The sequence below is a fragment of the Girardinichthys multiradiatus genome, chromosome 19, assembly GCF_021462225.1.
Source record: "Girardinichthys multiradiatus isolate DD_20200921_A chromosome 19, DD_fGirMul_XY1, whole genome shotgun sequence".
Lineage (NCBI taxonomy): Eukaryota > Metazoa > Chordata > Actinopteri > Cyprinodontiformes > Goodeidae > Girardinichthys > Girardinichthys multiradiatus.
Genome location: NC_061811.1, coordinates 18,738,867 through 18,753,700, shown reverse-complemented (window position 1 = coordinate 18,753,700; position 14,834 = coordinate 18,738,867). Strand labels below are relative to the sequence as shown.

The 14,834-nt window shown below is 37.8% G+C and overlaps 1 protein-coding gene and 1 long non-coding RNA gene across 4 annotated transcripts in view; both read right to left on the bottom strand.

Annotated features, from left to right (window-relative positions):
• The window catches only part of LOC124855577, a 41,398-nt gene extending 38,110 nt beyond the window's left edge, over positions 1–3,288 (bottom strand). For all 3 annotated transcript variants that reach the window (XR_007035110.1, XR_007035109.1, XR_007035108.1), the window contains exons 1-2: positions 3,135–3,288; positions 2,684–2,821 (exon numbers count right to left, since the gene is read on the bottom strand). This is a non-coding gene — a long non-coding RNA (uncharacterized LOC124855577). The remainder of the gene's footprint in view (positions 1–2,683; positions 2,822–3,134) is intronic.
• Positions 3,289–3,795: 507 nt separating this feature from the next.
• Positions 3,796–14,539, bottom strand: bsdc1 (BSD domain containing 1). Its single transcript, XM_047345542.1, has 11 exons — positions 14,397–14,539; positions 13,839–13,893; positions 11,741–11,857; positions 11,486–11,653; positions 8,603–8,657; positions 8,204–8,319; positions 8,038–8,106; positions 6,593–6,677; positions 6,049–6,507; positions 5,849–5,952; positions 3,796–5,155 (listed from the first exon to the last, which is right to left on the bottom strand). The coding sequence occupies exons 1-11, from the start codon at positions 14,405–14,407 to the stop codon at positions 5,123–5,125; spliced, it is 1,272 nt and encodes a 423-aa protein (XP_047201498.1). The 5' UTR covers positions 14,408–14,539; the 3' UTR covers positions 3,796–5,122.
• Between the last annotated feature and the right edge of the window lie 295 nt (positions 14,540–14,834).

Below are 14,834 nucleotides of genomic sequence, written 5' to 3'. Positions count from 1 at the left end.
ATCTGCGAGTTGATTTGCATCTTTTGACAGTATATACACTATAAAGAGGCAGGAAGAGTTTGGTCAAGGATAGAGTATGGGGGGGATGTTTGGAGCAATTGTAAGCATCCTCAAGAGAGAAGTATTTTTTTCAACAGTCTGATTGGCCTCCTCTTTACTGTCCTCTGTGAAATGGTCTGTACTTGACATCAGTGGGAGCCGGTGCTAATGTAAAACACACATACACACAGCCGGTGGTGGGCGCAGGGAGCATTGGGCTACAACAGGAAATTCCTTTACATCCTTTCTGCTGACTAAGGCCTCCGGGTTGGGAACAGAGTGAAGAAGAATGTAACATATACGGTGCTTGGTTATTTAGGGTCCACTTAGGGCAGCATATGTGCAAGCCATTACCAGTCAGTCGCAAGCATGAAAAAGATGGATTAATATTAACATAAGAAGATGACAAAAGAGAAGTCTCTTTTAAATATATCCTATAAGACTCTTACAAGTGCATCTCAATAAATGAAAATATGATTGAAATCCAAAAGGTGAAAGAAGTTAGAAAATCAAATTGGATTAACAAAAATTATTTTAATATAGAAATGTCATTCTGCTGAAAAATATACTGTTATGTTCTGTACATTATATACCTGGTTGTATCTGATGTCTCTCATCTTCCTTTCAGCAATGCCCTGCAAGTTCCTATAATGTGCGAAGTTAGCTTTTATCACTTTTCAGATTTGAATAATAATGGAAAAAACCTGAGAATAGATTTTTTTTTATTTCCAACTTTGTTCCTTTTCTTTCCATTTCTAAAGTACAAAGTTTTAATAATGCTTGATAAATGTGGTGGTTTTTCCATTTTTAACAAAACAAACATTGATTTTAAAATTTTTTCGTCTTACGGTCTGAATGTAGTCATTCAAAGCCACTTACAGATGTGGTTATATTCACAATGTTACCAAAGATGCTGAGTAATTTAGCAGTTAATGGAATATACAGACAAATCTCGCAAAATTGGAATATCATTAAAAGGTTACTTTTAGGGGTGCACCGATTGCAGTTTTCTGGCCGATCACCGATTACAATCTTTAAAAAGCCTGACCTGGTGATTCCGATTTTGGCCGATACCGATTTATTTTTACAAATGACAGTGTCAGGTGTTATAAGGTCACAATACACCGTCAATGTTCCAATTTTATTTTATTGATTTATACAATAATTCAATACTCATGAAACAATACAAACTTGTTTTAACTGCACATGAGGTAATGCTTTCAAATATAAATTAAAAGATTAGAGCATTGTTGTCCAAACAATCCAATTAACTAAACAAAAAGAAATGGTTTATTTCGTCTGTTATTTTCACATTTTCAGACCTTTCCGGAGGTAGATAAGATCGGTAAGATTGGGTGATTGGCCGATCGCAACCAATTATAATTAAGTAAATCAAAACCGTTCAATCAGTACATCCCTAGTTACTTTATTTCAGTAATTAGGTTTAAAAAGTGAAATTCATATTGTCTTCATTTTTTCCTTCCACTTCCATCTTTTGTGGTTTAGCTTCTTGATGGATGGTTCAGCACTCTTGTAGGCCATAGCACAATATTTCTGCTACAAATCTTTTTTTTCTTGGTCTTACATAATATTTGAATTTTCTGAGTAACTGGGTGTTCCTTAGCTGTAAGCCATACTCATAATCAAAATTAACAGAACAAAATATATATAATTTCATGTGTATTTAACCCAAATAGAATAACTTCAACTAAATTACTGAAAGTAATTAAAATTTCAATATTCTTATTCAATAGCCCCCATCCTAGGAAATAAATAACACATCCACCACACTCATTCTGTTGTGCTAAAAGGGAGAGAAAAAAAATCGTGTCAGACTTACTCAAACAGTAGCCATTTTTACAAGCAGCATCCATGTTGCAAAGGCAGCACGCTGCACAGGTGTCCCTCCACCGTGACCTACATTTTAAGCGTCTGATGCTTCCAAGTACACACCCCAACAACAAATTTCCAAAATTCCTCCCTTGAGACAGCAAGTCAAAGTAATTAATTAAATGATTCCTTTCAGAAATGTTGAAAAAAACAACATACATTTATGTGAGAAAAACATTGTGGCTAATGAGAGATGAGATGGATGCTGCTGCTGAAGGAAAAGGAGTGGCAAGTTATGACTGAGGATCACTGGATGGAGACACAGCGCTGTCTGGTGGTTGGATTTGTCATCACAAAATTGATCCACTAATGTAAAATATTGAATGATGTTGCACACTGTAGGCTAAAAGCCTTAATGATTTTTCTAACTGTAGTGAGTAAATATTGAAATGGTCTTAATCAATATTTCTCCAGCCTTTCTGAAGGCATAAGAATTTTTTTTTGGGGGGGGGGATTTTTAAAATGCATAAAGTCAGAGGCACTAATGATCAGTCTTTTTGGAACTAAAACACAAATAATAATAGTATTTCATGCAGTAATTACTTAAGGCACAGTTTGTAAAGTTTTTAACCACAGTATATGGGAAAATGTACAATTATTACCAATTAATCCCCTCTACCTTGTCTTTCTTCCCTTTACAACTTTAAAATGACTCCTCCATAAAGATTTTTTTTATTTTGCATAGATACTGTGGCTGTAGCAGTGAGTGAGGTTAAGGTTATTTTCTGAAAGTGTAAAAATGTTTACTTATTACCTGTAGCTTGTCGACATGGCCTTTGTGGCTCTGTACCCAGGGCGCCACTGTGTCAGGAAGAGCATGGGAGGTCAAGAACGGGTCAACAGGAAGTGCATGTGTTGTGCACAGTGCACATGCTGGATTTTAAAGCAATTCCTGCCAAAATGATTACGGTTTAAATGATTACATGTTTTCTGGTGAAAACAGAAAATCTTAGTTGTGTTTCTACTGTTTTAAACGACAACGGCACAATTTGAAAACGGGTTCCAAAGTGTAAGTTTAAAAACGTCCCTGTCTCTGTTATCATGTAAACGGGAAAACCGTGGGAAGCCCTGACACAGTATGCACAGTATGACTGAAATCAGTAGAAATTCATACAAACCACACAACGTAGCGGCTGCTTACCAGTTTAAAACCCACAGGAGACAAAGAAATCAACAATAACAATGTCGGATTGCAGAGTACCTACTTGTGCTGCTGAGTCTTTTGACTTTAAAAAACGATTCTTCAAAAAAGTGATAATTTTCTCCCCCGTTTTGTAATAAGGAAGTGCTAAGTTTCAAAAACATACCAAGAAGTAATAGCATGGGGGGGGGGGGATTGCACCATTTTCACATCTCTACTGTTGCCATGTGAACGGAAGATTGTAATTTAAACGTTGTCGTGTAGATGTGTTAACAGAAACAAAACAAGAAAATCTAGTTTTCAATGGATTGTTCTCATGTAAACAGGGCCTTAATTATTTCAGTTTTTAAGGAATCTGGACTGCAACAGATTAGTTCCAGTTCATGATCTAAAACTCAATGAACCGGATTATTCTACATTGAAAATGTATTCTCTTAAACAGCCTGAGATTTAGCCAACCTTTTAATTTGTTTTAAAGGGGTAACCATATAAGTTTTTTCTTTCTATCTTTTTCATTTATTGCTCGTTTTTTTTATACATATATAACATGAAATTCCTTGTGAAAGAAATAAAAAAAAAAATTTATTTTATTTTCAGGAAACCCATTTGTAAAAGAGAGGAAATGAGAATCTTACTTCTCTGTATGATGATGGAGGGGCTTGATTGCATTTATGCATGAACTTCCACTATATAATCAGAAATATGCTGCAATTCATGACACAAACTATAGTATGCATGACTTTTTTAATGATTATAGAGAGTTGAGAGCTCAACTAAAATTCTTGGAAAAAAAAATCCCAACAGCTCTGAAGACAGATGTGTGCAGAACAGCTCTGATTAGCTTAAACTGAGGGGAATACACAGCTGAAAATTACAGACATGCAACAAAGACTTGAATAACAGCCTAAAAACAACAAACAAAAACACATAGAACTCAACATTGACCATCTGTACAATGTTTGCATAATATCATTGCACAGACATCCAATCAAAAGCAGATAATTACAATAATTAAGCATTTACTCCAGTATAAATATTACACCTCTAGGCTTACTTTTCTCAGATACGGTACGGGTAAAAAAAAAAAAAAAAAAGGTTGGAGTTTGCTAAGATTACTCCTTGGTCTGCTTGGCACACCATCTGCTGAGCTTCCCCAACCAACAGAGAAACCTAATAGATCCTTTCTCAAATAAGTAAATAGAAAGAGATGCTTCCCTCAAACTCAAGGACCGAATATAATACCAGTTTGATTTCTCCATTCTCAAAAGTGGCCGGCGATTAACAAGTTCCCTCTAATTAAACACATTCATAACTCATTTGACATGTTTGAAGGTGACACAAAGAAACATACAGTCGGCAACAAGCAAAAATATTCAATTAGATGATGTGATGGAGCAAACACGGAAAGGAAACATTTGGATGAAGTCGTCACACTGCTGTGTGTGTTTTACGAGGCCTTGTGACCAACGGCAGGAGGAATCCAAAATGAAAAGGTGGCCAGAATATTTTTCCCATTTTCCTGGATTTGCTTGCATAATAAAATATGAAAAATGAGGAACGACGGGGACACAAGATGCGTCACCATTCAATGATTGCTTTCATCTTAGAAAGGTGACAAGCAGCATTACAGTTTATGGCCTACACTTAAGACTCAACATGAGATGAATTTAATGGCATAAAGAGAAAAATTACAACTCCTCTGCCACTGCAAAACGTACCATCTTGACCATGAATGCTGATTAGCTTCAAGGACAGAAGAATTGTAACCCGCTGTACAGTAGTGTCAGTAGCGTTCCAAATGAGAGGACACTCGGAGACGCTCTCTAGAGGTTTATCTACACTAATCTGACAGCTGACGAAGCAGTCCAATTCCCTAGGGTTTTTCGTGTTTCTCTTTTCAACCGGTTTACCACATGGTCCAAACCAGCCAGAAACCCCCCCACTGACAATCATGACATGGTGACAAAGTGGAAAAAGAGTTAAAACACGAGAAGCATGGTTTATCTGCCAAGAACCGCCTTGATAGCGAGACACTTTCTGCTAGCGAGGCTCTCATTCCCAGTTCTCCCAATCTTCAGAATCCAGCTGGTAAGAGAAGGAGGGAAAGAGTTAGCAGAACAGTCCCAACTTCATGCATGACTATTTATCAAAGATAACACAAATAAAATTCTAGATAACTCCATACAATCCCTAATATGAACAGTTGCCCGTTCAGAGGTAGTAAATTTAAGAACAAAAGGCAAATTTTCCTTTTCTTCCGTAGATCTTCTTAACTGATACATTTTTATTACTCTTATGACAGCTGGTGTTTTTTTGTTTTTTTTTTTACTGATGTCCTCACAGTGCTTAGCATTGCCGCCATTTTTAGGCATGGCAGCTGGTGAAGGCTCAGTGTGAGCCCAGCTTGAGAGGGTGTACAATTGAGACCCCGTTCAGCAGGACAATGGATGCTAAACATGCAGCCAGAGCTACCATAGAAGGGTTTAGATCAAAGCATTTCATGTAGTAGAACAGAACACCCTGGAACACGACTGAGCTGAAAATTTTTGCCACAATGTGAAAATTGATGCTCATGGATGCTGTCCATCAAATATGCATCAGCTTGAACGATTTTGTATAGAAGAATTCGCAAATACCAACAAAATACATTGAGGTTAGTGGTTATAACTTGACAAAATGTGAAAAAGTTTGTGTATGGCGCCAATGTTTGGAGCTGCAAATAGCAGTATTGTCTAAGACAAATTTACCTGCAGGATATCTAGATCTAGAAACACTTACCTCTCCAGAATCCCCTATTTTAGATAGAGCCAGTTGGACTTCTTCGTCCGTCATGTCCAGGTCAAATTCCTTCTCCCAGTCCTCACTCACATCGGTGCTGGACCCTGGAAGAAGAAGACGTTTTGTTCTGCTGCTTCTTCTAAAACTATCAGGTTCTTAGTATCCAGTAACTGGTAACATTAACCTTGATGACACTGTACCTTTCTTGCCGTTGTTGGAGGGCGTTGACTTTCCACTGTCAGAGTTGAGCTCGAACACTCTCAGGTCTTGCGGACCATCTTCTTTCGCAATCTCTGGTTGTTTGGAAACGGGACCTCGCACTGCCGTCCCGCCGGATGGTTCCACCTGAGCCTCGGGAGGGGAGTCATTCTTTCCAGGCTTCTGCTCTTCTTGTTTCTTGTCAACAACATCCTTCAATGTTACTTCATTCAGTTTCTTGGTGAGCTCTGTGGCAATGGACAGAGGCTGCACCTCCACCTGCGTCGGCAGGCTGACGCTGTCGCTGCTGACTGAGAGGGTGGTGTTGGGCTCTTCGCTTGGAGAAGGGACAGGGCTTATCATGGCCGTCTCTGTAGGAGCTGTAGTGGTGCTGAGTGGGTTACTGTCTGATGGGTGTTTGAGGTTAAGATGAGATGGAGAGGCAGCTCCAATAAAATCATCTGAAATATGATCAGAAACAACAGAGCAGATTCAATGAAAGGTTTTATAGGAAAGCTGTCTGATTTTAAAATGCTGCTTGCATACCCTCCTCTTCCTCCTCCCATCCGAGTGTCTCTGTGTGGGCACTTTGCTCTGCTCTTTGCTTCAGTGCAACTCTCCTTGCCTCCTCCTACAGACGGCACAGAAAAACTGAAATTTTATTGCTCTAAATATTATACCAATTTCATTTTGTTGGTGATATTTCACATTACTGTCAAATGTTTTACACCAGCCCTCGTTTCTTTATACTCTGCTTCCAAGGAGCCACAAGTTTTTAAATGGTCTAAATCTGAAATTCTGTTAAACTTCGTCTTTTCTCACAAAGCTCACAAGTCAGAATATTTTGGGGACCTGCACACCATGCGCAAAATAAATTTAAAAAGCTTAGGTCATAGTTTAGTTCCGTGTTCATTAGTGCTTCCAACAAGCTTTGGGAGGAAAATGTTCAGTTGACTTCTGCACATCTCCTGATCGAGGGAATCAAAGCATTATATGTCATGAGCTGTTTTCAGATCAATTTGGAGTGAATAAAAACATTTTAGGAGGATAACAGGGAGGTTATGGATTACCAAGGGACAAGCTGATAAGCTCTGACAGACTAAATATGGATTATGTATTTATCCATTTTCTCACTCACTACATGCATTTAAAATATGATTTAGTGCGATTGCTTTTTTTCATTTTAGTCTGATGGTTTTAATTGATATTTGTATTGATTTTTTTTCTTTGAGTTTTTCTTTACTGTCGCAGAGTGATAAAGACTCACTCTTAAGACTCATGCCTACATGTGTAAGCATGAGTGCAAACAGCAGAGGGGGGGGGGGCACCTTCTGCCAGTGTGGAAAACACAGTTTGCCAAGTTTTAAGTGATTTAATGTTCTATTTATCAAAGACAGAAAACAGGATTTCAGAACACTGATTCAACCAAAGAAATGGAAACAAATTTGCCTTTATGACAAGCTGCTGGTAAAGTGTCAACAGAACCAATTTAAAGTTGGTTCTGGTGTGACACTTCAGTTTACCCTTGAATGCCTGAAAAGCCTGGGCAATTGCAAAGCTGTCCAGCAGATGGCACTCAACACGTGTACTAGTAAAATTAATGGCTGAAATACATTTACCTTCATTTCAGACAAAATTGGTATATATCAATAAAGAAAAAACACATGGGCAAACATTGATTCTCAAGCATGGAAACCATCACAAAATATACAGACTTGTTCCAATGTTTCTGGAAGCTTGACCTATATCTTGTGTCACCATGTGTTACTTCAATCAAAGCTCTTCGTATTGAATATCTTCCAACTGCACATACATTTACACACATAGTTCCTCAGTAAGGCATGAAAATTTGGGATAATACTCATGACAAATATTTCAATTGCAGCTGTCCATCTTGGAAGCCTAAATGCATCTTGAAAAGCCACATGCAGTTGTTTCATTATGGCTTTACTTTATTTCTTCTATATTTTCAAATAAACACTGGAGTGTACCTGATCCAGCTGGAAGACCTTGTAGAAATACCTCTGCCAGAACTCTGAATGGGATACAGCAGCTGGGACCTGGAGTAAAAACAAACTCCTTTTACCAGATTTCTTATATCAAAACAAGACGAGCAAAGGTCAGGAGGTTAAAAATGTTGAGAATCATAGGGGATACCATTTTGGTGTAAAGCGCCCGTATAGATGGACTGTTGACCAAAAGTTCTGAGATTTCTCCTTTCTTCTCTTCCAGACTGAAACTGGAGAGCCAGCTCTCAAACTGCTCAGGGGGACCTGCAGGAATGAAAATAATGACCAATAAGTAAAAAGGCTTCACAAAACCATAAAAAACGTTTAACACAAATATTGTAACATTTAAATTTCAACTTTTAAAATACCAGTAATTACTTCGGGAAGAGTTAGTAAAATCTCTTCAAAGAATAAATAAAGAAAATGAAGAAGATAAATAATAAAACCTACCAGCCAGAAAAATCGACCTTTTAACATATTAACAAATCAAATCTTAAAGACAATGTTTCAGGCCTCATAAAAACTGCTTCACTAAACCCCATCTCACCGTCGGGCTCGTTGCAGTATGTAGCAGGGTCAGCTTGCAAACTGTAGAGACGTGCCTGCAGGAGACAATAAATCAATGAACAACGGTTGCTTTATTCACACATAGAAATCATGTGCTCACTTTCAACTGTTGGTCCAGTCGTGAACAAAGTTAAACCAGAGACACCCAGAACATCCAGCTGCTCAATGCTTGCAGAGGAACTCCCTATAAAACCTGCACAAAAGCAAGTTGTGTTCAGAAAAGTCCTTAAAAAGCCAGCTGTCAGGTTAGCAGCTGATCTCAGAGGAATACCTGCTGAGGCAAGACTTCACACTTTTTATTGTTTTGTGTTTTATTGACTCATATACTTGAGAGTACTATCAAATCATACTGCCGGGAGAGTGAAGAGAAAGGTTCAAGTGAAACAGGAAAAAATATGAGCTTCGAAGACATTATTGCTTTACTGTAATGGCACACTAACTCTTAGAACGAGATGTTTTTACAAGCTGGCAGCTGATATAGAAAACCACACTGTTTGTGTCCCTGTGCAGAGAGAACAAGGGAAAACCAGTGGAAATACTGCTTCTTCAGAGACAACACATAAAAACAAAGTATCAAGCTAAAACAAATCAAGTATCACACATCATATACGTCATATACTTTAATCAACAAGGATCAGGTTTTGTAGTCCCAGATGTTGCTGAAATTTTATGGACCTAAAAAAGATTCTGCAGCACGTGAAGTTGCACCTCTGATTTTTATCGGTCATACGACCTGCTCCGTCCTGCAGCCTTGGATGAAGACTTGAGTTCTAACAAGTCAGCCTCCTGAATCAATCATTTGCAGAACCAGATTTCCTACAATTACAGCACTGGTTCTCGAGCTATGTACTTACATCATCATCATGAACATCATTTTTGAATTCCACAAATCTTCAGTATGATTTAGGTCTGGATTTTGACTGGGCCATTCTAACTCATAAACATGTTCTGCTCTAAACCATTTCATTGCTGTATGTTTAGAGTCTTACTTAAAGGTGACCCTTGGTCCCTGTCTGAAGTCTTTTGCCGCCTCTAACAGGATTTTGTCCAGGATTATTCTGCATTTATCTCCATCTATCTTCCATTAACTCTGGCCAGCTTCCCTGCTCCTGTGTAAGAAATCCATCCCTTCAGCCTGATGCTGCCACTACCGTGTTTCAATATGAAGATGTTGTGTTCAAGGCGATGTGGAGTCATAGTTTTCTGCCACACAAAGGTTTTGCATGTAGATCAAAAGTTAAGCTTTGGTCCCATCTGACCAGAGCACCTTCTTCGCCATGTCTCGTTCACAGATTTTTTCTCCTGGACTGTGGATCACTGCAGATCTTACTAATTGAAATTGACTGCTTTCCTGAATAATACTTTGCTTTTTCACATTTTGTCTCTCACATGAGTAAATGTGAAAAAGTTTATGATGTATGTATAAATATCTATGCAAACCATTGCACATTCACGTCACAGATGTTTTAATGTTTTAAAAATGTCTTAAAGTGGTACTAAATTAAGTTCTTTAAAAGGTTTATATAGCTTTGACAGCTAACATGAACATCTTAAAAAGATTTAAAAATCTTTTGTTGTTTTAAAATACTTGTTTCATTTCTTTTTTAAACATATTCAGGGCTGACAGTGGAAAAAAATCCTGAGCCTGAGCCTTTCCATGCCTGGGAAGTGGACATGAGGTGGGAGGTGCCATGTATGTGACGCATTTTAACAAATAACATAATAATTATATGAAAATAACCCTTTTAACTCATGGGCAGTTTATGGTCTAGTAAGCTCCTGGGCCCAAATGTATAAAAAGTCTTTATAACCCTGGTCATCCATACATTTTCATCAAGGAAGGGTCTGAGAGTATGCTCCCCGAGAGAAAATTTTGAAAAATAAAATACTATATTCTGAAGAATTTTGTGGATATAAATGGACAACACAAGAATGAACAAACCCAATCTGAGCCTATGCAGTAGATTCTCTGGGCAGAGCCCAGGCTTCAGGGGCCCCCTGAGCTCTAAGGCCCCTGGGCCTGGTAAACAAGTTCGGTAATCCATCCCTGCTTTTAACTAGTCACTTCACTGCCTGCCGACTGCTGTTACTGTGCGAACACAACAGCAGCTACTGAAGCTGTAAAATCGGTGGAAGTAATTCACTTTCTATTGACAAGAGTGACAAAAATGACTAAAACAGTAAGACTTTATTTAAATGGGTTGACATGAACCTGTCATAAACATGACATTAATCAAGAACATAAATGACACTCTTAATGGTCGTGACTGTTATCATTAGGTATAATTTAGTTTTTGTAATGTCAGCCTCCTAAACAGTGTCAGTTTTTATCTTTTCACTTCCTCGTTGCAACATCGGACCAATAGATTTAAAATTCTTTCCATACCATTATCTACGGCTTCATCGATGTTGGCTGGAAACATGCTACTCTTTAGATTTCAAAGAGATCTTTTCAAAACTCTGCTAAGATATTGTGATTACATACATGCTCCCCTGAAACAGACAGATGCAAGAGGGTGATTTTATCCTCCGCTAAACTGACGAGCGGAGGAGCGACAGTAAATGACAGATTTAGCTCAGCAATGACGGTCCAGACTCTAATTTTTAAAGCAGTCGCACCATCAGCCAATGAGGGTGGAAAATGGTTGTTGCCGGGAACAACAGCCACAGCAGCTACGTGAGGTGTGTTGAATGGCTCGGACAGCTACTTTCTGACTAGGGTCTGATTTGTGTCGTGACAGAAATTTTCTTCCGCTAGTTCCCCACAGCAGCCTCCTTGCGCACAAAGTATCACACAGGTACGCTGAAGATCCGACATGCCGTCGGAGTGCCATCAGCCCTGCTAAAACTATTCAATACTGACCTTAGAACTGTCATAGACCTCTGTGGTTCCTGCTGGCGTTGCCACCAATGTGATCACATCACAATCAATGGTTTTATCAGGAGGTGGAGCAAGAGTGTCTGTTATCACCCCCAAGAAACTAGACAGGCTCTTCTTGACCTTTTCTGTTGTCTCAGAAGACCCTTCCACCTGGAAAGAAGCATACATATTACAGCAGGAGTGAAGGAACCATCTTCATTTGAACACTCTTTTAATGACACAATGACATAGACTTACAGCCAGCTTGTTTTTGACAGCATTGGCTGTAGCCACAATTGAGCAGGTCGTGTCATGCTGAACTACTGTGGAAAACTCAGTCAGGTCTCGCTTTAGGAATTCTATGGCCTCAGATGACTGCAGGGCAGAGAGTTGTTGCAAGGAGTGAGCCAATAATAACGAGGGAGAAAAAAAAAAAGACATGGAAGTCAGTGACAAGATGGACAACTAAAAGTCGATACCAAAACATCTATAACGTTTCAAACATAAATATGTGAACAACTTAAAGTGATCAAAGCAGTTCAGGAACAGATACCTGGATCAGAACACAGATTTCATACTAACATCAGCCCTGAGAATTCAACCAACATGTCACAGTTTGTGAAATGTTGCAGACGTCTCTGTTGGGGAAATTCTCTCTTCAAATGTAGCGAGCGGTCACAAAATCAGTTTTCATATTTATTGGTTAAATGAAATCTAACACTTAGCAAAAAACCATAAGAAGGTGAAAAAAAGGACCTTTACTCACTTATACATAAAAAATTAGGCATAGAGTTTCACCACTGTTACTTGAGCCCCTTATATACGTGGAACAGTTTACACTAATCTGGCACTAAATGAATGTATCCATCCTGAATTGTGCCCCTGTGGGTTTTCGGTTGCATATTTGCATCAATTTACACATGCCAAGGTCAGAACAGTTGCAAGGTATTTAAAGATACAGGAAGCTAATTTGAAATATGATAACATATTTAGATTTCAGCATAAAAAAAAAATAAAAGGTTAAATTCATAAAAAAAATAAGTTATTAGGATTTGGCATACATTATGATAATAATTAAACTCTCTTTACAGTTTTATGAAAACAAGAGAAACATCATGTTGTAATTTAGTAGACAATTATGTTTTCTCCTAAACAAAATTCTAGAGGAAATATACCAAACACTTTAAAGTAACTACTATCACCCCTTTAGGATCCATATATTTAAAAAACAAAAAACAAATAGTTTATCATTTTATGTTTTCCAAGATCTTATAAAACAACATTATCTATTTTAAAACCAAAAAGTAGATGCCTTGCTGCCCCTAGCAACATGTGGTCTCTATGTAGGTCTGCTGCTATGACAAACCATGGTCTGGTTGACTTTCCTTTAATGACCTAAATAGCAAAAATCAACTGACTTAATACATTAGCACATACATTTTTTAGCCAATGCAACATTTTGTGCCCGTGATTTAAAATGCTGTCACTCCCCTAATTATTAACCTCAATACACGACTTCAGTATCATTTAAATGTTTAGTTTAAGATCTTACAAATGAAATGACTGTTTTGATATAAAATTCTTTGAGTTTTCTTAACACACCTAAAACAAAAGCCTCTCAGGTTGAGTGCACAGGTATATGTTGAATGATTGAACCAGGAATCAGCCATCTTTACAATCCAAAGAGTCATGTTTGCCCTGATTCCTAAAAAAATTATTTTGTAAAAAGCTGCAAAATTATCTTTACTCTTACAAAATAATAACTTGCCAAGTTTTTCAATAATACTATACTATATACTGTTGTTTTGTTTCATTCAGAAATTAAATTCATTAATTGTTAGAGCTGAAAACAAAGAAAAAACATCAAACTTTACAAGGTAAAAACAACACACACTTTAATGTAGAGAGGCCAGTTGGGTCCTTTCGATATTTACCGAAGATAGCCTGCTTAAAACAAAAAAAACAAAAAAACGATGCACATCGCTTGCAGCCTAATGTTATACAATAAAAATGAAACTTGTGCCATTAGTATAATTTGTTGTGATAAATGGAAAAGGATAGAAGAACTACCATCCCTACTGTCAAAACCACATGTGGTTTTAGGGCTGCAGGTTGAAGACCCCAGGTCTAGATGCACAGTTCTCAAATGAGTTCAACTTAATTATAAAAATGTTTTGATAAATATCTGCCCATATCCATAAATATCTTGCTCAGACAGATATAGATGGAAGAGAATAAATAATTGCATGGCAGTACAATTAAACACCGCAAAAACTGGACAGGCCAAGGCTGGTGCTTCGGATAATGACAGAACATTCATTTATTTTAATGAGGGTTGATTAAGAGACATGATTACCTTGTCTTTCACGGCCTGGAAGCTCTGCTGAAACCAGCCTCCCCACCAGCCTTCTCTGTTGGAAAAAAACACATCAAAGCATACTAGATGTTAATAGAAACAGCGTGTTACTGTTCGCACGGTCTAAATGCGGCTATTTTTCATGTTTCTGTTAGTCAAACACTGCCGAGCGAGATAACGTCTAAGACAGCGTCTACTGTTCGACAAATATAGGACAAAAATATCGAGGGATGCCATGTGTTGCACTTTAAACTGCTGAATGCGAACGTCTGGCTTGAAAAATACGAATGTGTACAGTTTAGGAGTTTTAACTCAGATATTTGAACTGTTTTAATTCAAAGCTAACCAGGCTAAGCTAAAGCTAACGCTGCTATGTTTTGGTAAACAAATCCACTTCCTGAACTCATTCTAAAAACTGCAGTTCGCCACAGTTACAACAAATTACCCACATACACATTTTAAAGACATAGCTTAACAACGAACATGGCAACTGTAATTTTCCACCCATTAGATGAAATAAAACGAAAAACAATAAGTATTTCGCGACTTCTCTCTCACCCTTCAGCCATCTTCAGACGATGACATCATCAGTAAATGTTGAACTCCGACCCCGATCCGTAGATATCAAACCTTTTCCACGTCATTCTGTCTAACATTGTGTTTGCCAGTTACACATATATGTCGTCATTACCGAAGCATATAGGACCAGATAAAACCGTTTGATAAAACAGTTTGAAAAAGCATTTTAGTGTTAGAAATGTTTAAAAAGTCGTTTGCTGCGCCAACTACGGTGGCTGCAAAGAAACAAACGGTTCTGCAACGCAAAAAGCTGACGTAAGGAGATTAAATAAATAAAAAAAAACGCTGCAGTGAAAACAAATTTTTAAACTGCTATCTCTATTAAAGAAAAAAAGCTTAACTTTATGATAGTTTAAACATATGCTTATTTTGTGGCATTTAAGCCATTTAACTTTGACTTAACTGCACTGCTCATCT